We start from the raw sequence: 25,883 nt of genomic DNA on the forward strand, positions 1-25,883 counted from the left end.
AACTCTTGTTCCTTTTTGGGGTTATTCCTTAGCTACTAACATGTACGTGTTGTGTAAGTATTTCGCAAAAGCAATAACAATATTTACCATATAGCAATGTACATTTTCGAAGTACTGTGCAAATAGTAACTAGCTAATCCACACACCTGTGGGCAGCAGGTGAGCAAGTGAATATAGTTATCCTCACTGTACAGACAGGGAAAGAGACAGAGATAAGATGACTTGTCCAGGCCACATAATGACTTAGTATCAGAGGTCGAATTATAACTCCCGGTTGTAGTGTCTGGTTTGCAGCATCATGATCAATATATTAAACCATCCTATCTGACCACGAAACTAGCATGTAGCTAGGGTGACCAGAGAGCAAGTGTGACAAATTGGGACAGGGGGTAATAGGTGCCTATGTAAGAAAAAGACCCAAAAATCGGGCCTGTCCCTATAAAATCGGGACATCTGGTCACCCTACGTGTAGCTCTACTCCTCAGCACATGGCATCCTTAGCTGTCCTTACCTTTTAACTCCCCGTGGCCCAGTCTTCCAAGTCGCCCAATTACAACTCTCCAGGGCAGTGATGTCATCTGTACAATCCCAACACACCATTCCCACAGCTTTTGAAGACCAATTTTACGTGCAGACACTTTGCTCCTCCTTGATCTGGAGATAAGAGAAATGAAGCAAGAATTTCAGATTTCTATTCCATTTCACTATTTCCTATCTAACTGAACTCTTATACTGCCCCCAGAACTGTAAGAGCTGAGTGTCTCATTTACATTCAAATACCAAAAAGTAGAAAAGGAGTCTTTCCCTCCATTATAGGCACTGCAGTAGTGCCCAAAGGCCCCAGTCACAAAATAAGCACCACTGTGCTGAGCACTGTACCAGCTGTACTTGGAGATGCACTCAGTTGGCATTTATAAAGCAACCACTTTCTTACTCCATACTTGGTAAGCTATGACACAAACCATCAATACAAAGAAATGTTATCACCCCAGTAACAGGGAACTAGAAAGGGATGTGCAAACGGCCAGATAAAGTGAACATAGAGAAATGTCGACCCAAACTTAACATAAAACTGAAGGTTTCTACCTGTTTGGCAAATCAATATTTACAATGCAGGTTTCCAACAGCTCGCCATGGAGGTCAGTGCAGGATGCCAGGAGCCAGCGCTGATCATGAGACAAACAATATCCAACAAAGAGTACATTGTATTTCTGACTGGCCTCTCCAAATGTCTCCCCAAGCTCTGTTTGTTTGTCTTTGATGGGTGCCAGTATGAAAGGAGGAGAGTAGAGCTGAATTGGACTGGGGCGCTGTAATTAAAGTCAGCATCGTCATTGTTAGTACAGAGTTATCTAAAGCAGTGCTTGTATAAGAAATGCATAACATGGAACAGTGATATACACATGAAGAAATATGAAAGTTATGAAACAAACAGGTAGAAGCCAAGGAATTCACACTCAAAACTAATATATCCTGGAAAGAGATGAACATAAAGGAATTCATCACCATTAATAAATGTCACCTAATTCAGACAGTCTCATGCACTTAGAAATTTTTTACTCCTGGAGGAATTCTGCACCACTGCACATGTACACAATTTATGTCCCCTGCATATTTCTTTGCTTCCCCGCAGAAAAATGACTTTCTGATGGGGAAGCAAAAGGAAGCCACAAGATCGATCATGCAACCCTCCTCAGCAGTACGTTTCGGGTGCCCAGGACTGCCGGCAGAGAGGTAAATGACTCTGGGGCTGGAGGCAGGACTGGCGAAGACCCGGCTGGTGGTTCCTACCCTGTGCTGAGCTCAGCTGCTAGTCCAGGCTGGGCTGGGGAGGATGGAACTTCCTCTTCCCCTGCATGGCATCTGGGTCCGGGTCAGACACACCTCCAGATTTCTCCCCTGGCTGCAAGAAGCTCTGCAAACTGCCCTCCCCCACTTCCTGCACCCATTTCTCCTCATCTGCAGGGGGAGGAATCTCTGTACAGGGAGTTGCTCCCACATCCGCCCAACCCCATGCATCCAGACCCCCTCATACCCAGACCCTCCTGCCAAGCCTCACTCCTCTGCACGCAGAATGCCCCATGATGAGCCCCACTTCCCTGCTCTTAGACCACCCCAACAAGCCACCCACACCCAGATTCCCACCCCACCGAGCCCCAACCAGCTGCACCTGGATCACCACCCCACTGAGCCCCACTCCCCCACACCCGTCCCCCCGCTGAGCCCCAACCACCTTCACCTGGACCCCCTTGCAGAGTCCCGTTACCATTGCACCCAGAACCCCCCAAGTCCCCGTGCATCCAGATCCCCCACACCTGGATCCTCCCACATTAAGCCCTTCCACATTTGGATCCTGCCTTGCTGAGCCTGCCTCCCACACCTGGGGTGTTTCTGAGGGCACGCCGGTCCTTGCACTGTGTCAGGGTTGGATGCAACCTCATCACTGAGTCCATGTCCCGGGGGGAGGGTGAGAGCTACACAGTGATCTCCCACCTCTGTGCAGCTAATGGCCTGTGCTCCCCAATACCATGCTGGAGCCTCCATATTTATTTGACAAATAAAATTTGCAGAATTTTAAAATATCGTGTGCAGAATTTTAATGTTTTGATGCAGAATGCCCTCAGGAGTAAATTTTTTAAAAAAATTCATGGGCACTAAAATGTATTTATAAAGATGCTGAACTTTTATTTTCCTTTTACAGATAAGGAAACTAAGGCACAGAGGCTGTGACTTGCCCAAAGCCGCGTAGCAAGTCAGTGGCAGAGGTAGAAATTTAAACCCCGATTTTCTGACCCTCAGCCTTGTGTTTTAATTGCTAAACATGCTAAATATATACAGGCTACTGACAATTTGATCTAAGAAACATCTGTATGTGTTAGTGATGAGTTGATAACTCATGAGTAATGGAGTGACAGAGTCACAAGTTATAAACCTTTTAAAATAGGGGCTTCTATGTAGACAGTGCTGATATAACCTCATGTAGCAAGGGACAGGAATGGCAATCATAATATGAATACAAAGTATCTGAAATCCTGCAAAGTACAAACCTTTGTTTTTCTATTGTTTTTCTTTTTCTAGAGCTATTTTGGAGGTCTCAGTGTCAGAGCTGAACAGCAGGCCTGCTGCTAATCAGTTCTACAGTAATCACTAACTCAGGTAAAAAAACTACCAGATTTTGAAGGATGCCCCCTAGTATTATTCAGCACCCAGTTTGTAACTGAAGTATTAATACAATTCTGCCTCTTTGTGTAAATACTTTCAATCACTCCTGAAACAATGCATACCCAGTAATCAGTCATCACCTTACTAAACCACCTCCTTCTCAAACATTGTGTTGTATCCCTAAAGGAATTATAAAGCAAAGGAGGTTACTGGATAGGTGGTCTAGAGTAAATGATCTAGGAACTGATAGGCTATCATGTCTAACTTTTTAGTTAACTGAGAATACATTTTGGGTGGGGATGGATGAGAAGTGCACGTACAATGGAGAGTGCAGTCTTCTGCCCATCTGTGGTATACTAAATACAAACAATTACATGTGAAAATGTTACTTTTCTTGTCCTGTTAATTTTGTCTTCTTTTGTCTCTTTGAAAAATTAAAAAGGTGGCAAAGAAAGAATAAATAAATCAGTTTGAGGAGAAAGAAGGAAAAGTAATGTTTTGGGTTCTTATACAGGTTGGCGCACCATCCCACTGCTGCTCTCTTTCTTTCCCTTTCCTTACCAATACTCATCCGTTTCTTTCCCTTCTCCTCTCTACCTATTTGCCCATTCAGATCTATTATCCCTTCCTCTCTCGTGGTGATTCTTTCCACTCTTGTTCAGCCTCCTTTCCTCTCCCCCACCCCTCCTCCCTCTGTTCTTATCTGTTCTGCACCACATGGACCACTGTGCTGTCTGCACATAAACTGGAGAAGCTCAGGTGTTGCATTATAAAATAATGCCATACTGTCATGGCACTATTACAAAATACAACACCTAAACAATGGTACAGGCTCTTGTGCTGGGCCTCCATTAGAGTAAGACAGGGAGCTGCTGGCAGAGTGTTTTCTGTGAGAGTCCTTAGATTTTGGAATTCACTGTTCCCCTTGGTCAAAACTAACCCAATATCGCTGACCTACAGGCATGTTGCAGAGTCCATTGGTTTGAAGAGACATTCTGTTTTTCTGGGGGGACAGGAGGACTGAGGACGAGATTTCTTTTGGGAATTTTGAGAAGTGTAGAGATTCTGATTTGGATGGTAATCTGTTTTTGATTCCTGTTGGGTGTATGTATGTGAGCAAACGTGCTGATATTTTGGCTTCATAATGATTTTGGAACTGCATTTTTAATTAATATCCTGGGCTCCAGATGTCCTTACTAAGTGTTTTTTATATTTGTTCAGTTAAATCTAAATAAAGGTAAGCCCCATGGTATTTCCCAAAGGATGAACATTCCTGGGAAACAGAAAGGATTATTCTTCACTTGAGACTTCTGAAATGCAGAAAACAGAGCTTGAATCTTTGCAAAGTTAGGATCAGATGAAAGACAGAATCACTTAACAGCCTACAGACCATTATAGTCATTTCATGAGAAGTGACAGAATCCAGAGGGGATTTCTCCATTTACCCTTTGCCATAGGTAGCTGAACATTAGACCTGAATGTGCACAACTACCCATTTCATATATGGACACATTAGGCTATGCACATATTCACCTGTCTTTCCTTTCCCCTACATCATCATCTCCAATACCTTGAAAAGAAGAAAGCGACTAGCAACTCAAAGTATTTCCCATACTCATTCTTTCTGGGTCCTGAGAAATGAGATCAGTTCCTGAATCAGACTCCTTGCTGTCCTAGTAGGAGTACTAACCTCAGGGTTCTTGAGGGTCATCTCAATGCTGGCAGCTGGCCCAAAGCCAGTCAGAGACTTAATGTGGATCTGTGTGGGCAATGGTCGCCTGCATTGGCAGTACACGGAAAATGCCAAAGACTTCAAGTGCTGAATGTAGAAAACCTGTTCATCCTTCATTGTCTGCAGCATGTACTGGCAAGGCACGATCTATACATTTACGTATAAACAATAAAAACCAGGATTAGAAATACTGAAAGGGCTTATTTCCCACCCCAACAACATGAAATAAAACCAATCAAATTCAGGTTTATTCAGGTTTATTTATATTTCAGTTTATTTATTTATTCATTCTTCATTCAGCAACTACAGACACTTTGCATACTAGTGCTGTACTTGTATGACGACAATGCCCACAAGGTTCAGTCAGGACTGGGGCCCCATAGTGTTGGGTGCCGTAAGTATTTCTGAGTATGCACAATGCTATATTGAACCACAGTTTATTTTACCTGATTATATCTCAGAGCAAGCTAGAAAAAAATCCTATTTTCCAGCAGCCCAGGACCACCCAAAACCCAGTGAAATATAATTACTTCTTGTCCCCTGTACAAGATACTGAACTGCAGTTAATAATTTGGGGTACGCTGACTGACCTACTAGAGGCTCAAAGTGATTTCGTTGTTTCCTACCCCCCCCCCCCCGACGTTCTTGTTAAACCCTGATTTGTGCTGGAAATGGCCCACCTTGATTATCATACACTTTGTAAGGAGAGTGATCACTTTAGATAAGCTATTACCAGCAGGAGAGTGGGGTGGGGGGAGAGAAAATCTTTTGTAGTGGTAAACACCCATTTTTTCATGCTTTGTGTGTATAAAAAGATCTTCTGTACTTTCCACAGTATGCATCCGATGAAGTGAGCTGTAGCTCACGAAAGCTTATGCTCAAATAAATTGGTTAGTCTCTAAGATGCCACAAGTACTCCTTTTCTTAAAGTGAAAACTGGCTTCCTATGTCAATTTCGTTGTAAATACCACTGAACCGAAGAAGAGAGAGATGATTTGCCCACCTATGTCCTCTACATTGCTAAACTCCTTCTCTGGCTCCACTCCAACCTTTTGGCTTCATGCTGCAGTTTAGGAAGGGAAAATGCCTAGTTATGTATATACATCCTACTGGAGTGCACTATGGAGAGGAACTGTTTGAGTTTAAAAGAAATACCCTAAGACTGTGGGACAGTTTTTATGTTTAACCTCAATGAAACCAGAATCTTGTAAGTGGAGGTCAGGTCAGATCACCAGCTTGTCTATGATAGAGGACATGGAGCATACATAAGAGACTGAAGGTGGATGCAGAGCAAAACCCTATACCCAAACATTCCTGAAACTTGAGCATGTTTTTTAACCCAGGTCTGAATTTCTCAGATGGCCTTACTGAAACTTTGGGGCTAAACACCCTGAACTTTGCATTTCAAGCTGAGCTCTCATATAGAATCATAGAATATCAGGGTTGGAAGGGACCTCAGGAGGTCATCTAGTCCAACCCCCTGCTCAAAGCAGGACCAATCCCCAACTAAATCATCCCAGCCAGGGCTTTGTCAAGCCTCACCTTAAAAACTTCTAAGGAAGGAGATTCCACCACCTCCCTAGGTAACGCATTCCAGTGTTTCACCACCCTCCTAGTGAAAAAGATTTTCCTAATTTCCAACCTAAATCTCCCCCACTGCAACTTGAGATCATTACTCCTTGGTCTGTCATCTGCTACCACTGAGAACAGTCTAGAGCCATCCTCTTTGGAACCCCCTTTCAGGTAGTTGAAAGCAGCTACCAAATCCCCCCTCATTCTTCTCTTCCATAGACTAAACATCACCAGTTCCCTCAGCCTCTCCTCGTAACTCATGTGCTCCAGTCCCCTAATCATTTTTGTTGCCCTCCGCTGGACTCTTTCCAATTTTTCCACATCCTTCTTGTAGTGTGGGGCCCAAAACTGGACACAGTACTCCAGATGAGGCCTCACCAGTGTCGAATAGAGGGGGACAATCACGTCCCTCGATCTGCTAACAATGCCCCTACGTATACATCCCAAAATGCCATTGGCCTTCTTGGCAACAAGGGCACACTGTTGACTCAGATCCAGCTTCTCATCCACTGTAACCCCTAGGTCCTTTTCTGCAGAACTGCTGCCAAGCCATTCGGTCCCTAGTCTGTAGCGGTGCATGGGATTCTTCCGTCCTAAGTGCAGGACTCTGCACTTGTCCTTGTTGAATCTCATCAGATTTCTTTTGGACCAATCCTCTAATATATATAGCTGTGGTTCTCCTTTTCTTAATATAGGAAGAAAACGGTGGCAATCTCAGGAACTACATGGTTACTGTTATTAAACAGGTTAACTTTTATTAGTAACCACTGTACCTGCACCTCCTCTTTTATGCCACTTTTGTTGGTTTGTTCTGTGGGCCAACACTACCTCTTTGATGGTGAATTGTGTCACAGTGTCACATTACACACAATAGTATGACTAACTGTTGCAATACAATTACATTCATAAAGCAAAATTAGATGTATTCCACCAAAACATAAATGTTTCTCCATGGAAGAGACAGGCCCACAATATAAAGATTACCCTATGAAAAATGAGAAGTCTGGTGGCCAGAGCCTATCCTCATGGATGAAAACAGGAAAAACAAGAAAGAAAATAAATAAAATAAATGTTCTTTCAGAAACAGAACAAATGATACAAGAAGAATCTTTTCAGTGCAAATCCCTTTTTAATTGAGAATTAAGTTCACTGTACTCTGCTTTGTCTTCAACATCTTCTGTAAGTACCATTGAGAAATACAGTATACTATAGCTGAATCTGGAAACATATATCTTGTCTTTTAGGTGGTAAGCTCATTGGGACACAGTCTATCATTTATTATGTTTGATACAGTGCCTAGCACAATGACAGCTAACCTGTTGTGGCCTTTAGGCGCTACCTCAATCTAAATACTAAATAATAATAAATAATAACAATAACTAACAATAAAGGACATTATCTGTGGAGTATACTGTCCACTAAATTTAAGTACCATAGTGTTTAATTGCATAATCTGTTTATCACGGTTTCAGTAGCAGGACTCTTCTTTATATTTCTGGATCATACTAAGCTTATAAACGTTTTTTTAACTTGGCAAAATGCCATACATCAAAAACCAAACTACAGGTATGCAGAAAATAAACATGACGAATTGAGAACTGGCAAGCCTATTAATTGTTTTACACAACCTGAGATCTAAGTGTACTATTGATCTCAAGTAGTGCCGGATTTACACGTATTCTATTTCAGCCATTGAAATGATGATGGTTATTTTATTTTTAATATCTTCTGTTCAATCTCTTGGAATGAGCCAAGCTAAAATATGCAGCTGGGATACTAATATTACATTTTACACCAAAACTGTAATAAATAATGTTTGGTGATAGAAATACTTTAGGGGGCAGAAGTTCTGGAGTACAGTAAAAGGCCAAGATTATTAAAAGCGACAGATGTCTTTAGTCACCCAACTTGATATGCCTTAGGAGGGCCTGATTTTCAGACAAAAGACGAGTGCCTCTGTCTGAAAAATCAGAGGCCTTTACCTGGTCAAGTTGAGCGCCTAAGAAACAAGGTACCCAAACACCGGTGCCCACTTCTAATTTTCCCCGGAGGTGCTCAAACCCCGCTCAGTCCCAGGCCCCACCACAACTCCACCCCTTCCCCCAAGGCCCTCCCACACCTCTTTCTGCCCCTCCCCTGAGTGTGCCCCATGCCTGCTCCTCCCCCTCCCTCCTAGCACCTCCTGCACACTGGTGAACAGCTGGGAGGTGCTGGGAGGGAGGAGGAGGAGTTGATTGGTGGAGCCGTAGGGGGGAGTGAGTGGAGGGAAGAAGGAGCTGGCTGCCGTTGGGTGCTAAGCATCCACTAATATTTTTTCATGGGTTCTCCACCCCTGGAGCACCAACAGAGTCGGTGCCTATGTACCCAAAATCACTCGTCTCTGGGAAGGAGGCAAGGACATACAGTGCAAGTGCAAGTGGGCTGCACAAAGGGCCAAGTTCTGCTCCTGGTGACATCAGTTTAATCCTTGCATAACTCCACGGTAAGTAACTACTGCTATTTACTCAAGATTATATGAGGATATATTTTAACAAGCAGGTAGTAATACAGTAGTACACATTTTGCATCTTTTCACATATTTCACTTGCATTAAACAAAACAAAACACCTTAAAAGTGAATATAATTACCGGCTAAGACACAGAATATACACTAAGTAAAGAGATTCATAATAAACACAGCTACAACACTCCTTTGCCAGGACAATGTCATCACACTGTGTGCGCTATGGAATGTTACCCACTGTTTGGAAATCACCTAACAAAGAACACATGTTCTGAAACATACACAAAGGAAATGATTTAAGAGTACTGTGGCTCCTTCTTGCATTATGTCACAACCAAGGTATTATTTTAACATATTACTTGTCCATTTAATAAAACACATATTGTAAATATCATCTAAATGTTGTCTATAACAGCACTTGGCACTATGTTCAGACGCAGTATCCCAGCCTCTATTTTACATCTTTCTGTATCTTGCAGTTAGCAAACGTTTGATGTGGTAGAATGAATCTCTAAAGAAAAAGATTAAAAATATTACCTGGAGAATGAAAGAATTCCTCATATTGTCGGGTAAGTTATCCAACATTTCTGTGTAACATCGCATCAAACTTAACAGCCAGTAGTTGGCTGAGGCAGATTCCTCATCTGCAGTGTAGGTAAAAGGATCCACCATATAGATGACAACTGCTGGAGGATAGGCATGGCTGTCTGCAGATTCTGGGTCAGTGGGAATCCCTATTCTCTCCCTCTCTGTAACACTAGAGACACATGTATTGTTAAGTACATAAGCAAATTACAAAGTCTAATTATTGTTTTGTTCTAAGAGTTAGGGTGGGTAGGGAAAGAGTCTGAAGGGGAGGACTGCTTTTTACATTGAGAAAATGTTACATCTATCCATAGGATTACATCAAATCAAAGTACCTGTTAATAATTTGTTAAAGGTGTTTTTTAAAAGAGTGACACACCCTTATCTGAAACACCCAGAACAGTCTAGCTCTGAAGAATGTGTACAAAAAAGATTATTAGGACTGAATCAGTGAATGACAGTATACTATTTTCTGCTTGTGGTCATTCACATACAAATTGTTTTAGTCCTGGAGAAAGCTGGAAGAATGACAGGAGACTGAAGGCCTCTGTTTATTCACAGAAGAGGTAAGCACTTGCAGTCAAGGTTTCCCCACACTGCCCCCTGTGAAAGTGTCTCAACTCTGAATAGGAGGGACAAACATGCAGAGGTGAGAAAGGCGTTCAGTTTACATACTCTGCTGAGGCTGGCAACTAGTGCTAATTGTAGTGGTAGATTTTGCATAGGCCACTGAACAGAAGTATAACAAAAACTTCAAACAGGACTCTATTTGAATTTTTTACTTAAAGGACGAGAGCTCATTAATCCATCATGTTATGACAATTTATCAACATAACATCTACTTGCTAATATACATTACTGCAAAAGTGACAGGGGAAAAAATTACCCATCAAGAAGGATCTGCCTCAGGCAAGTAGAATTTTTAAATGGTGGCAACGTATTTTTCTAATTTTTAAAATAATGTTTTACACACTCCTGTTTATGAGGACTCTTTAGCAGCCCCAAGCTGAAATCGGTTTATCCCCGAAATCCATTCCCTGACATCGTAAAATCACACACTGGTTCCTTATTGGGGGGGTATTTAGAAATGCTGCAATGCCAAAATGGATTTAAGAAATAGCAGCAATGCAGCATTATACATAGAACACCACCTAGTTTGCAAATAGATAAGAAAAAAATTGTGGGTCAAATTTTGTGCCTATCAACAATAACAGTTTTCAGAGGAACAGCCGTGTTAGTCTGTATTCGCAAAAAGAAAAGGAGGACTTGTGGCACCTTAGAGACTAACCAATTTATTTGAGCATGAGCTTTCGTGAACATCTGATGAAGTGAGCTGTAGCTCACGAAAGCTCATGCTCAAATAAATTGGTTAGTCTCTAAGGTGCCACAAGTCCTCCTTTTCTTTTTGCGAACAATAACAGTGTCGTCTTTAACTAAACAATATGAAATAATAATAAACCTCATTTCAATGACTACAAAGGATGAATAAAGTTCACCCACTATATATCAGAGACAGCTGTTGCAATCACAACTGCCACAGCAGCAGCTCTGAATGGCTGTGCAGGAAGCAAGGATCTCCTGCGCTTTCAGGAATGTTCATGTGGCTTAAGGGAAGGAGTCATGAACGCAAGAAGATAAGAATATGTCTACATTGCAATTAAACACCTGCAGCTGGCCCATGTCAACTGACTCAGGCTCATGGGGCTTCGGCTGCGGGGTTGTAAAAGTGCGATGTAGATGTTCGGGCTCAGGCTGGACCTAGCCTCTGGGATGCTCCACTCTCGTGGGGTCCCAGAACCCTGGCTGTAGCTTGAGTCTGAACATCTATACTGCAGTTTTACAGCCCCAAGCCCTGCAACCTTGAGTCAACTGTATTTGGCTGTATTTTAAAGAATCCTTATTGAGGTTACAGGGACAAACCATCTCGATGCGTAGAAATAATAGTAAATATGGCAGGCGACAGCTTGGCTTAACAGTGAAATCCTTGCTGCTCTTAAAGACAAAAAAGAAGCTTACAAGAAGTGGAAGATTGGACAAATGACCAGGGATGAGTACACAAATATTGCTCGGGCATGCAGGAGTGAAATCAGGAAGGCCAAATCACACCTAGAGTTGCAGCTAGCAAGAGATGTTAAGAGTAACAAGAAGGGTTTCTTCAGGTATGTTAGCAACAAGAAGAAAGTCAAGGAAAGTGTGGGCCCCTTATTCAATGAGGGAGGCAACCTAGTGACAGAGGATGTGGAAAAAGCTAATGTACTCTCAATGCTTTTTTTGCCTCTGTCTTCATGAACAAGGTCAGCTCCCAGACTGCTGCACTGGGCAGCACAGCATGGGGAGGAGGTGACCAGCTCTCTCTGGAGAAAGAAGTGGTTCGGGACTACTTACAAAAGCTGGACATGCACAAGTCCACGGGGCCGGATGTGTTGCATCCGAGAGTGCTAACGGAGTTGGCAGATGTGATTGCAGAGCCATTGGCCAATATCTTTGAAAACTCATGGCGATCGGGGAAGTCCCGGACGACTGGAAAAAAGCTAATGTAGTGCCCATCTTTAAAAAAAGGGAAGGAGGAGGATCCTGGGAACTACAGGCCAGTCAGCCTCACCTCAGTCCCTGGAAAAATCATGGAGCAGGTCCTCAAGAAATCAATTCTGAAGCACTTAGAGGAGAGGAAAATGATCAGGAACAATCAGCATGGATTCGCCAAGGGCAAGTCATGCCTGACTAATCTAATTGCCTTCTATGATGAGATAACTGGCTCTGTGGATGAAGGGAAAACAGTGGACGTGTTGTTCCTTGACTTTAGCAAAGCTTTTGACACGGTCTCCCACAGTATTCTTGCCAGCAAGTTAAAGAAGTATGGGCTGGACTATAAGGTGGACAGAAAGCTGGCTAGATTGTCGGGCTCAACGGGTAGTGGTCAATGGCTCCATGTCTAGTTGGCAGCCGGTATCAAGTGGAGTGCCCCAAGAGTGGGTCCTCGGGCCGGTTTTGTTCAATATCTTCATAAATGATCTGGAGGATGGTTTGCAGATGACACTAAACTGGGAGGAGAGGTAGATACGCTGGAGGGTAGGGATAGGATACAGAGGGACCTAGACAAATTGGAGGATTGGGCCAAAAGAAATCTGATGAGGTTCAACAAGGACAAGTGCAGAGTCCTGCACTTAGGACGGAAGAATCCAATGCACCGCTACAGACTAGGGACGGAATGGCTCGGCAACAGTTCTGCAGAAAAGGACCTGGGGTTACAGTGGACGAGAAGCTGGATCTGAGTCAACAGTGTGCCCTTGTTGCCAAGAAGGCCAATGGCATTTTGGGATGTATACGTAGGGGCATTGCCAGCAGATCGAGGGATGTGATCGTCCCCTTCTATTCGACACTGGTGAGGCCTCATCTGGAGTACTGTGTCCAGTTTGGGGCCCCACACTACAAGAAGGATGTGGAAAAATTGGAGAGAGTCCAGCGGAGGGCAACAAAAATGATTAGGGGACTGGAGCACATGAGTTACGAGGAGAGGCTGAGGGAACTGGTGATGTTTATTCTACGGACGAGAAGAATGAGGGGGGATTTGATAGCTGCTTTCAACTACCTGAAAGGGGGTTCCAAAGAGGATGGCTCTAGACTGTTCTCAGTGGTAGCAGATGACAGAACAAGGAGTAATGGTCTCAAGTTGCAGTGGGGGAGATTTAGGTTGGAAATTAGGAAAAACTTTTTCACTAGGAGGGTGGTGAAACACTGGAATGCGTTACCTAGGGAGGTGGTGGAATCTCCTTCCTTACAAGTTTTTAAGGTCAGGCTTGACAAAGCCCTGGCTGGGATGATTTAATTGGGGATCAGTCCTGCTTTGAGCAGGGGGTTGGACTAGATGACCTCCTGAGGTCCCTTCCAACCCTGATATTCTATGATTCTATGATTCAACTGACACAGGCCAGCTGCAGGTGTTTAGCTGCAGCATAGACACACCCTAATGAGGAACTGAACTGGTAATACATGGGCTCATTCACTTATTTAGTAACTTACCTTTCCTGTCCTTCTTGCTGTTGCTGTGATGAGTTCTGTCCAGGTTCCGTGTCTCCTCCAGAACCTGTGCTCCCTGGTGGTCTGTCCGTAGAATTTCCCCCAGTGCTGGTGTTCTGCCCTGGACCTACAATTCCACTAAACCCTGAAGAAGAGGTAGTGCTCATCTGGTTAATGCTGGGTGTCGAGGAAGTTGCTGACAACTGTGGCACAGAGGATCCAGATGCTGAACTACTTCCTGCTACAAGGTTAGTGGTCCCACCATTGGGCGTGGAATTAAAGGAACTGCCTGTTGGTGGTGCCCCAGGAGCTGACAGACATGTTGAATTTGGGGGTACAGGTCCAGTGTTCCCAGGCATTGCTTGCCCTTGACTTGCTGGCGCTGAGGTTTGGTATTTAGGTGGTATCAACAGGCTGCTGTCAAGCTGCAGAGTGGCTAAGTAAGGTGCTGAAAGAGTGCATAAACACAAGGTAGATTAATGATAGTGTATCAGATCTCACCAAACAAAGCACTGCCAAGTCATACAGTACTAGGCTTTCAGAACATTTGAGGGAGAAGGAAAATGTTGAGAGTATAATTTCCATTATAAATATTTAATTGTAGAATCAATTCTGCAATCAGTCCATTTTAATAATGTGATTCTACTATCTCTAAGTACAGGCTTGGCTTTGCAGAGTTACTACAATATGAAGAGAAGGGGAAGTGAATAAACATTACTACTGACATGTCATTACTTCTGGTTCGATTGTGATGTGATAATGCTGTATTTCTGGCTGTAGATGGCATTCAACTTCACATACAGCTAACTGAATTAGAGTTCACAATGACCATTTAACAGAGCAACTTTACCTTTGTCAGTCCAAGCCCTTTTTACATAAACTACTATTCTGGGAGATTTAACTTAATTATGGTTGTGCCTTATGCAACTTCATGGACTGAGCACTTCTGGGTGTGAGCATGGAGTACTTATCATATTAATCTGTATGGTAATGGTTTTACCCAGATATGTGGTAAATGAAAACTAAAAGCAAACTGAAATAAGTAGTTGGATACTGGCAATTGTTACAGATAAATGTGCTCGATTCTGACCTCTGTGCTTCTCCCAAGCATAGGAATCGTTAATGGATGGCACAACGCCCAGCCAGCAAGCAGTCTCAGAGCACTTAGGGTGTGTCTGCACTATATATATCTGCTATGACAATGAGACCCGCCATAGCAATGAGTTTCAGAGCCTGGGCCAACTGACTTGGGCTCATGGGGCTCGCACTATGGAGCTAAAAATAGCGGAGTAGGCATTCCCGCTTGGGCTGGAGCCTGGGATCTGAAATCCACTGCTATTTTTAGCCTTTTAGCACAACCCTGAGTCAGTTAACTGGAGTTCTGAGATTCACTGCCACAGGATTTGTTTTCACAGTGTAGACTTACTTTCAGGTCTGTTGTAGCTGGTGTTACTTGAGCCCTAATGCCATTCTGAGTTTGAATGCTAAGAGTCAGTTTGGGCCAAAGAGTGAGGAAGAAGAAAGATGGCTTAGTGCTACCTTCCCCATCCCCATCCACTACTAAAGGTTCTGCACCAAGAATAGCTCAGCTGGATCTAGGGGGTCTCGCTAAAATGAGCCCACCACGTCTTTAAAATGGGGATAATAGTATTTACTTCTTTGAAAAGCACTTTGAGATTTACTGAAGAGAAGTGCCATAGGAGCTAGGTATTATTATTATTTATTGAATGCTAATTATTATTTAAGTCTAATTGGTACAGAGCTCCTGCCCATGCTCCAGCTTCTTATTTTATGACTTTTTAAACAAAATAATTAAATCATTCCTTTACTAATTAACCTATTACAACTACCATTACTCACCTACCTACCCAAACCCTCAAACACTATCCTGAACTTTCCCTTCTGTGAAGTCATCCCTCATGGTCAGCAAAGGCAAGTACTCAAGTACTGTCAACCTCTGAGACACCAAAAAGGGTCAGGACACAGTAATTTCAGGACTTCACTGAAAACAACCTAGTGTCCTCCCCACTACCATTACATCAGAGGACTCTCAACTTGCACACCACAGTGATCTAAATTCATCAGCAGTTCAGCAGCTGATGTTTGGAGACAATTACCTACCATGCAGACTGGCATTGTTTCATTGTTTTCTTGTGCTCCATCAATTGTCTATATCTTCCTGTTGTCTTTTGTCTTACTTATACTGTAAGCCCTTTTAGGCAGGCACCATCTTTCTGTTCTGTGATTGTATAGTGCGTAGGACAATAGGGTTACGAGCCTTCATCCCTCAACACTAATATAAATAATAAATTGCCAAGGGATCACATAGGAAGATGGGTCCTCTCTCAGCCAAGGCCCAAGCCAGTTAGAACAAAGAGTGGGCATACTCTGCTTGCCAAGGGAAATGAAATAGCCACTACAAATTCTTCCAGTTGATTCAGTCAACCCATACCTATTAACTTAGTCTTGCAGAGTTGAATTTCAGTCAGCTAGTCCTAATCTGTGTAACCATTCGCTCACTAGCTCATCAGATAAACCATTCAATCACAATGACGTGACACTACATCCCAGATGTGCTCATTAACCCCGAACAGCTCAATATGTATGTTTACACCTGCACAAGAGGGCCTTTGGGTTAGATGAGCAAGTGTCCAGTAGTACACTGATTTCTCAGCAGGAAACAGAAATCGGCATTTGGATCTCAAGAGGAGTTTACAGGGCTGGCAGTTAGAAAAAATACATCTTTTTACTTGTCAAGTGAATAAATGTAATATGGAAATCACGGAGAGACCATTAAAATGGAGCCCAACAAAGCTATTTTTATAACCATTTTACAGATCATAAATACATTTAAAGGGAAAGCTGTTTCCCCCTCCCCCATAACCCAAAACAAAACAATTTTCATCCTAACCCAACTTCACTTACCCAGGTGATGCCGGCAAACTTGCGCATAAAGTTTGAGTCTGGAATGATTGTCACACTCCTCACTGCCCCAAGACTGGTTAAACCATTCGCTCACTAGCTCATCTGTCACCTTTTGCGCCATGGTCTTTCCCACCCGCATGATTCCATCACGTAACACTTTGCAGATTGGTTTGTGTTGGCCAAGCCTACACATCTGGTGGCACAAGAAGGAATATTTGCAACAAGATGCCATGTCCATAGAACAAAAACAGTAACTTGATAAACAGTCTCATGCCCTCTCTCCAATGGCAGCCCCATATAGTACAAATTTATAATTGTAAAAATGAAAGGCTACTTTGTTCTTTATCTCTGGCTGACTTAACTTACATTTACAGTCAAGCTAGCGCTATAAAGTACGGTTTGTTCTATAAATTCTACAGTGTACACTGAGGTTGACAAGAGACTCTGGTTTTATGTTTGAAATCTGCAGGTGGAAGAAAGAGAAAGTTACTCACCTTGTGCAGTAATGGAGGTTCTTCAAGATGTGTGTCCCTGTGGGTGTTCCACTTTAAGTGTCCGTCCACCCCTGCGCTTGTAATCGGAGCTTTATGGTAGCAGTGCCTGGTTGGATTGCACATGCACAGTCCCCATCTCGCGCCGCTTCAAGCAGTTAATTGTCACTGTATGACCACCCGCCTCCCTGTTCCTTTTCTACTGCAGAGCCTAGTACTAAACTGCAAAGTAGAGGGGTGGGGGAGGGTAGTGGAGCACCCACAGGGACACACACCTTGAAGAACCTCCGTTACTGCACAAGGTGAGTAACTTTCTCTTCTTCGAGTGATGTCCCTGTGCGTGCTCCACTTTAGGTGACTTAAAAGCAGTGCCCTCCGGTGGAAGGAGGGGGCTTTGGAATTGAAGTCGTACCAGATGAGAGTACAGCGTAATTGAACAGGGTATTGGAAGATGCGTGTTGTTGCAAAGTGTAATGATGAATAAATGTGTGGGGTGAGGCCCAGGTTGCAGCCCTACAGATATCCGTGATGGGCACATTGTTAAGAAACGCTATGGAGGCCGATAGCGCTCTGATAGAATGTGTGCGGATCCCTGTAGCGGGTTGTCGGCCATGTTGGCAATAACAAAGTTTTGTGCAGTCTGATATCCATTTGGATAGCTGTTGTTTGGATATGCTGTTGCATTTTGATCATTCAGCAAAGGAGATGAACAGTTTTGGAGACTTGAGATTTTGTTTTATCAATGTAGAAGGCTATAGCCCTGCGGACATCCAAGGAGTGTAATCTGGACTATCTTCTATCCACGTGGTTTGGGAAAAAATGTCAGTAAGTGGATTGGTTGGTTGAAGTGAAAGGATGAGGCAACTTTAGGTAGAAACTTGGAATGTGGCCTGAGTGATACTTTATCTTTGAAAAAGATTGTGCAAGGTGGGTCAGCCATGACAGCTCCCAGTTCTCCCACCCTCCTGGTGGATGTAATGGCCACTCGGAATGCAACTTTCATAGAAAGGGGTAGCAGGGAGCTTGTTGCCATGAGCTCAGATGGAGAGCTGGTGAGGTCATGGAGAACTAAATTGAGTCCCATGGTGGGTTAGGATTATAAACATCTGGTTAGGAACTGGAGAGGCCCTTAAGAAAGCATTTAGTAAGTGGGTGTGTAAAAGTAGAATATCCATCTACTTTGTGATGGAACACCATGATGGCTGATAGATGCACTCGTATTGAACTCATGGAAAGGCCCATCTGTTTTAGTTCTAGCACGTAGTCTAGAATGAGAGGTAAGGGGGCTGCCAAAGGTGCGGCCTGTTTGTGTTGGTACCATGAGTCGAATCGCCTCCACTTATGCATGTATGTGAGTCGGGTAGCTGTCCGACGACGGTTTAACAAGATGTTTTGAATGTCTGTGGAACATGTCATTTCAGATCTGAGAGCCATGCAGTAACCATGCTTTGAGATGGAGTCTTTGGGGATCTGGATGGATGGTGCATCCTGAGATAGCAGCCGAGGTAGAAGTGGGAGTGTGCATTAGGGACAGACTGCCATATGGAGAAGATAAGCATACCATGTTTGTCGTGACTATGTGAGGGATATTAAGATCACTGTGGATCTGTCTTGTCTGACCTTGTGAAGCACACGGGCTAGGAGGGGGGTGGGAAGGGAGCGTCCCACTTGATGAGGAAGGCATCACCCAGAGAATGTGGACTGAGTCCAGCCCTGGAACAAAACTGGGGGCATTTGGTATTTTGTGTGGTTGCAAATAGATCTATTGCTGAAAACCCCCACGTCCGAAAAATGTTTAAGAGTACATGTGTATTCAACCCCCACTTGTGCTCCTGATAGAAGTTCTGTTCAGGGTATCTTCTGTGGTATTCTGACAACCAGGTAGATATGATGCTGTAATATGGACATTGTGCTTGATGCACCATTGCCAGAGTCACATTGCTTCCACACAGAGAGAGTGTGATCGCGCTCCCCCTTACCTATGTAAAACATACAAGGCATATTGTTGATAAGGATCTGCACTGTCTTGTCTTTGATTATCACTAAGAAGAGGGAGCAAACGTTCCGAACCGCTCGCAGTTCTAGCAGCTTTATATGAAGATGGGACTCTGTCATGGACCATTGGCCCTGTATAGAGTGTGGTTTCAGGTGTGCTCCCCAACCTAGAAGGGATGTCTCCGTGGTGATGGTAAGCAACAGTGGATTCTGTAGGAAGGGCACGTTGTCTGGATTGGTCCACCACAAAAGGGAGTCTTTTATTTTATCTGGCATGGTGAGGCACTTGTTTATACTGTGACTATATGGGATATAATTTGCCCAGAGCCAGGTTTGTAGACATTGCATATGTAGTCTTGTGTGTCTGATGATGAAGATCACGGTGGCCATGTGGCTTAGAATTTGTAGGCAAGGTATGGCAGACGCTTCGGGCTGTTTTGCGTCATGGAGATTAAGTTGATTAAAGTCAGAAATCGTTTTGCTGGTAGGGAAGCAGTTAGAATATCAGGGTTGAAAGGGACCTCAGGAAGTTATCTAGTCCAACCCCCTGCTCAAAGCAGGACCAATCCCCAATTTTTGCCCCAGATCCCTAAATGGCCCCCTCAAGGACTGAACTCAAAACCTTGGGTTTAGCAGGCCAATGCTCAAACCACTGAGCTATCCCTTCCCCCCCTAAAAAAGAGAGTTGAGGTCTGACCCAATTAATTCCAGGTGTCGGTTTTTGTACGTTTACCTGAAGGCCTACCCTTGTAAATAGAGTTCTAGTGTTTTCGGTGGACTCTATCGTTACCTGCAGCGTTGGTGCTTTCAGCAGACAATTGTCCAAGTAGGGAAATATCACAATTCCCTCCCTGCATGGGTAGGCAGCTACTATGGCTAGTACCTTTGAGAATACCCCAGGTGCAATGGAAAGGCCGAAGGGTAGAACTTTGTATTGGAAATTGTCTTGTCCTATTGCAAATCATAGAAATTTTCGATGTGATGCATGGATATATGAAAATATGCGTCCTGGAGGTTGAGGGCTGAGAACCAGTCCCCCTTTTCTAACACTGAGATTATGGTGCCTAGTGTGACCATTTTGAATCACTGTGTTTTCACATATTTGTTGAGTCGCCGTAGATCGAGGATATGTCTCCAGCCTCCTATTTTTTTCCCTGTGAGAAAATAGGGGAAAAGAATCCCTTCTCTATGTAATCGGATGGTAGTTTCTACTGCTCCTAGAGATATGAGGTGAATTATCTCTTCTTACAGTAGATGCTCGTGAGCGGGGTCCCTGAAGAGGGACAGGGAAGGGGGTGAGTAGGGAGTTTAGAGGTAAAGGGGATGGATTAACCAGTTTTGATAATTTCTAATATCCATCTGTCTGTTGTAATACTCTGCCAGATTGGGTAAAATGGAATCAGTGGTCATACTTTGCCAGTACGGCTTCACAGTTGGCTAATCTTAATTGTAAGGTTGCAGCAGAGTATGCTTTGCAGCTGAAAAGGTTGAGCCATTTCCAGTCTTTGTCATAAGGGGTGTTTCTGGGGTATTGCTGTCTACCCCATTCATTGACTGCGTCAATCACCAGTGAGTTCAGCCCTGGATACGAAAAGAGAAATTCAGTGCCCTTTGCAGGCACGTAGTACTTTTTATCAGACCTCTTACAGATAGGTGGAATTGTTGCAGGGGTTTGCCAAAGCAACTTTACATGGTCCATAATCACATCATTCATTGGAAGGATGATTTTAGATGAGGTCAATGTGTGCAGTATATCTACTAATTTATGTTGAGACTCCTGGACTTCTTCCAGAGAAATGTCCAGTGAGGTGGCAACTCTCTTATAGAAGTTTTGGAATTGTTTGAAATCATCATCTGTGTTGGGAGGTGGGGGCATAATAGTGTCATCAGGTGAGGATGAAGAGAAGTGGACTTCAGGTGGATTGTCCTGATCAGAGAGTATCTCCTCCTCTTCAGCCCCCTGCTCTGAGGTGTCAAGCGGTCCCTGTGGTGTTAATAAAGGTAACTGATATGGGCCAGCCCTGGGAAGACTGTCAGATACACACTGCTGCTGTTGTTGTGGATATGCTGCTCATGGTCTCCAAAATGACCATTGTGGCGGGAAGAGCATAGTGGGCATCCAGGGGTGCCCGTATCAGAGTTGGTTTGGAGGGTTTGCTGGGTAGCTCTTGCACAGAGCAGCATGCGTGATAGGAGTAGCCACAGGGGAGGAATGTTGTGGAGAGTCCCCGACATCCTCGTCTACATCTTCATCCTCACGTAAGAATTGTGAAGCGTAAAGAGGTGGAGAGCTGGGTTGACTAGCTACCGCAAGGACCAAGGTACCATTGGTGCCGAGGATGGGAGACTCCAGTACAGAAGAGACAGTGAGGTCTTTTTGGCGCAGGAATTGCTGCAAAGCGTATGGCATTGGTACTGTATGCTGAAAACTGCCTGTTGGTATTGAAGTGCACAATGTCCACACTAGGTGGCATCATTAGCAGTGGGGGTGCTGAGGTGCCCAGTACCAACAGTTTAGTCATGTCTGGCGGTACAGCGGCATAGGGTTTCATTTTCCCCTTGGTTCCTGTGTCCGAGCTCAGATCCTTGGAGACTTTCGTTTTCCTGGTACCAACAGTTCCGGAGGGTCCCACTGTTTTGGCCATTGACATGGCTGGTGTGGTCAGTACTGGGAGTGTTTGCCCATTAGTGGCATGCCTTTTCTTGGCCAACTCCAAGATTGGGGATGTGGTACCTTGGGTCTCTTTGTAGCCTTCTTGGTGGGCTGATCTGGAGCCCAGGCCGTGGAAGACGGGCCCATCAGAGGCTGCAGTTGGTGATTTCTGGCCAGATGGGGTGTGTACCCTCAGGTTCAGATGCCAGACAGAGACACTTCTTCTTGAGAAGTTTAAGTTGGAGATCTCTCGCCTTTCTGGTGTGGGCTTTCAGATTGTGACAGTGCGAGCACTACTGTGGTGTATGTCTTGCTGAGACACCAGACACACAGAGAGGTACAGAAAGCCTGCAGGTAATGCAACTTTTGAAACCTGGGGAGCCAGGCAAGCCCCTCAGGGAGTGTACTCTCCCCATGGGGGGTGGGGAGACAAATACCATGCTGCAGCATGAAAAAAATGGAAACCTACAGCCCTATGAGGAGAAAATATATATTTCTTTTTTTTTGGAGAAACAAGAGGATGGGGATAAAGTACTAACCCTAACTATTCTAACTGAAAACTAAAACTAAGGGAAACTGTGCTACGCAGAAAGCTGCAAGGCGCTGCTAATTGCTGCGACTTGAGCCAATGGCAGTGGAGAAGGAAGTGAGGGGAGCTTGGTCGCATAGTATCAGTTAGCCACCTGAAGCAGCGTGAGACGGGGACCACGCATGTGCGATCCAACCGGGCACTTCTACCACAATTCTCCAATTATGAACACAGGAGCGCACGGACACCTAAGGTGGAGTACCCACAGGGACATCACTAGAAGCAGCACCAGTTTATTTAACTAAAGGTCATCTACTGCATGAGCTCTGACTGCTAAGCAGTACTGCATCCTAGTGGATAATGAAAGAATTGCTACTGCTTTAGATTGGAAAACAAGCAGTTGTACTCCAATTAAATAGAGCAGAACCCCATATATCCAATCTAATAGGGACTGGGGCCAGATCAAATAATCAAAAAATGGATAATCCGGAGAATGGGAAGTGCGAGGTTGCAGACCTATCTAGCGGCCACGGGAGAGATTGCCTGCTGCTGGACCTGTGCGCACTGGTTGTTTGGTTAATAAGAACATAAGAATGGCCATACTGGGTCAGACCAAAGGTCCATCCAGCCCAGTATCATGTCTACTGACAGTGGCCAATGCCAGGTGCCCCGGAGGGAGTGAACCTAACAGGTAATGATCTAGTGATCTCTCTCCTGCCATCCATCTCCCCCCTCTGACAAACAGAGGCTAGGGACACCATTCCTTACCCATCCTGGCTAATAGCCATTAATGGACTTAACCTCCATGAATGTATCCAGTTGTCTTTTAAACCCTGTTATAGTCCTAGCCTTCACAACCTCCTCAGGCAAGGAGTGCCACAGGTTGACTGTGCGCTGAGTGAAGAACTTCCTTTTATTTGTTTTAAACCTGCTACCCATTAATTTCATTTGGTGGCCTCTAGTTCTTATATTATGGGAACAAGTAAATAACTTTTCCTTATTCACTTTCTCCACACCACTCATGATTTTATATACCTCTATCATATCCCCGCTTAGTCTCCTCTTTTCCAAGGTGAAAAGTCCCAGCCTCTTTAATCTCTCCTCATATGGGACCTGTTCCAAACCCCTAATCATTTTAGTTGCCCTTTTCTGAACTTTTTCTAATGCTAGTATATCTTTTTTATATACTAAAAGTGGTACAGAGAGCCAGATAACGGAGGGTTGGATAAATGGGGTTCTGCTGTGCACTCAGGTCTAAAAAAGAACCATACCCAGGTGAGTAAAAGGATCAATTTCACTTCCGCAGAAAGTAGGAGATTGATACATTTAAAACTCTTATTAGCCACACAACTGACTCTGTTGGTGCAAAGGTCTAGCAGAGCCCAGGTGACCATCTCCAGGAAAGCTTTTGATACATGATACACAGGGATGAATTCTTGTTGACACAACAGCATTACCACAGTTCTTGTGTGTTACTGCTCTAGGCTGGCTATTCTGGCATCATCATTCAATCTGAAAAAAAAGTGAGTTTCCTAAAAGTTATTTTGGGTTTCTTTGATCTAAGGCAACTCATATTTTAGATTCCTTTGCTCTTACCAAAGAAATTAGCAACGGAAAAGAGGTATTTGATCATCTTATATACAACTAGTGACCAGTGAAGGACTGTTTCTCACAGTATACGCCTTTTCTTTGTCCAGTCTATTTGAAACAGCCTGTGTGATGGGGCTTTTATCATTACCCTCGATTATTCTCAATGAACATATCTCAATGCTAGCATTCTTTCCTGATAATGTAGTAAAGTAGAATTGTTTGAAGGAGCATTTTTTTCACAGGTTTTTAGCAGATATATCTGCTGTAGCTTGTGGAGGAAATGTTGAATTTCTTCATACAATGGGAGCAGTTCCATTTTCTAGAGGAGCATTTCTTTGGAATTGTAATTAATACCAATTACAGTACTTCTTCTTTTAGTGTTGTTCACAAGATCTACCCTTGCTTTGGACTGCTTAAGGGCTTGACCCCATTCTCCTTCTAAAACAGTAGCATACTTTAAGATGCAAGCAATGATTCAGAATATAGGACTCAGCTCTTAGTATGAATATCATGTCCATTCAGAATAGAGCAAGAAATCACCTCTCACTGTGAATTCCTATCTCACATTTTGACATTACAAAAATTAAAATAGAAATCTCTGTGTTTAGAAGACCATGCTTTCTAATGGTTTTCACTTTCTTCCCCTGAAATAAAAAGGACTAATAGGGCTTTTTGAAATAGCACAATCACAGCTTCTACAGCACTACATTAACATTAATTTTTTTATTTGAGTGATCTTCTAGATGACTGCTTACTTTGGGCCATACATTCCCTGTGTAAAGACATGGAAAATCTGCCAGCTCAGATTTCTCAAAAATATGTTCCATCTCTGTCTACCTAATGATTATGCTGCAAAGGTGGTGAGACAGAGAGGGCGGACTGTGTGGATATCCCTTACATGAACAAGGTGAAAGATCTGTGGTTGGGACCTTGGCTTTTTGCACATGGCTGTTATTTTCAAATGCATTCAGTGTTGGGTTAGGCCAATGCTGAGTGCTTTTAGAAATCCCATTCATAGGACCTTTGTATCTGTGAAGCAACAAGATCCTCCGTCTGCAGACTACACAACTGGGCTTAGTTGTACTGCCGCCACTGGTTCATAGATCACAACTGTACTCATGTCACTCCTCATGAGGATCAAAGTGTGTGCAAGCGAATGAATCAGTCTTAAATACAGTGGTAAAAGCTCTGCTGCTTTGATTTAGGAACATGTCATTTAGCATGAGTCATCCCTTACTCCTCCCACTCTGGTTTGGCTACTCCCCCTTCATTGCCACAGAGTGGAAGAAGTGTAGACGTCTCACTTCGCTGCCAGACACGTGAGAAGCGTCTCATGCAGGTACTGCTTGCCTATGCAGGAGGTTCCTGGATAAATTTTACAGAAAATGCTACTTTTCAGATTTTCCTATATTTCAGAGTTATTTATATCTCTACCCTGTGTCTCCTTGTACTTCTGCATTTTAGTGCATCTTGCTATGAGACTGTTCCTACTGCTCAGATATTTTCAGCCTTCATCTGCATATGCCTTGTTTCCTTCGACTTAAACACCAGCTGCACTTAAGAGCTGTATCTTAGGGCTGAATTTTGTCTTAAATGGAGCTAACATGCAAAAGAGTAAGTGCAGCTCTATTAGATGATATTTTTCCTGTATTCTGAAAGTGGAGAAAGTCCTCCTAAACTGAAGAAAATAATGTAACAAATTATTATTTAAAACACTTAAGTTTTAAACAGTTTAAGAGAGCTTAAAAAGGAAAGAACATGAACTTAACCGAACATGCTGCTAAAACAGCGATAACAATTATGACTAAACAATTCATAACAGTCGCTCTTTCCTACCTCATATACAGCACTCAAGTCCCTGAAGAAAGTTTTGGCTCCGTCGAGCAAGGCCTCATTTTCTGGACACAGCACAATATAAGCGACATCCCGATGGCCCCCATATGGGTCTAGCAACAGCCTCTCCCAGAACGGCAAGGAGAATGGAGAGATTGTCAGGAAGTCCTTGTCATAACCCACTAGTAAAGTGGGGATTGGAAGAGGCTCAGGAGACTCCTCAGAACCTGATATGAAAAGAAGAGGGTATTATTACAGAACCACTTTAATTGGAAAGGAGTGTCTGGTGCAATAGC

At 43.6% G+C, this 25,883-nt stretch overlaps 1 protein-coding gene across 4 annotated transcripts in view; it reads right to left on the reverse strand.

Moving 5' to 3' along the window:
* The window catches only part of MED13L (mediator complex subunit 13L), a 442,118-nt gene that overhangs the window by 30,415 nt on the left and 385,820 nt on the right, over positions 1–25,883 (reverse strand). For all 4 annotated transcript variants that reach the window (XM_073312881.2, XM_073312880.2, XM_073312882.2 and 1 more), the window contains exons 19-25: positions 25,591–25,814; positions 16,497–16,689; positions 13,575–14,019; positions 9,507–9,726; positions 4,853–5,041; positions 1,087–1,310; positions 512–654 (exon numbers count right to left, since the gene is read on the reverse strand). In XM_073312881.2, coding sequence (XP_073168982.1) covers positions 512–654; positions 1,087–1,310; positions 4,853–5,041; positions 9,507–9,726; positions 13,575–14,019; positions 16,497–16,689; positions 25,591–25,814 — 1,638 coding nt within the window. The remainder of the gene's footprint in view (positions 1–511; positions 655–1,086; positions 1,311–4,852; positions 5,042–9,506; positions 9,727–13,574; positions 14,020–16,496; positions 16,690–25,590; positions 25,815–25,883) is intronic.

This window comes from Lepidochelys kempii, chromosome 15 (genome assembly GCF_965140285.1).
Source record: "Lepidochelys kempii isolate rLepKem1 chromosome 15, rLepKem1.hap1, whole genome shotgun sequence".
Classification (NCBI taxonomy): Eukaryota; Metazoa; Chordata; order Testudines; family Cheloniidae; genus Lepidochelys; species Lepidochelys kempii.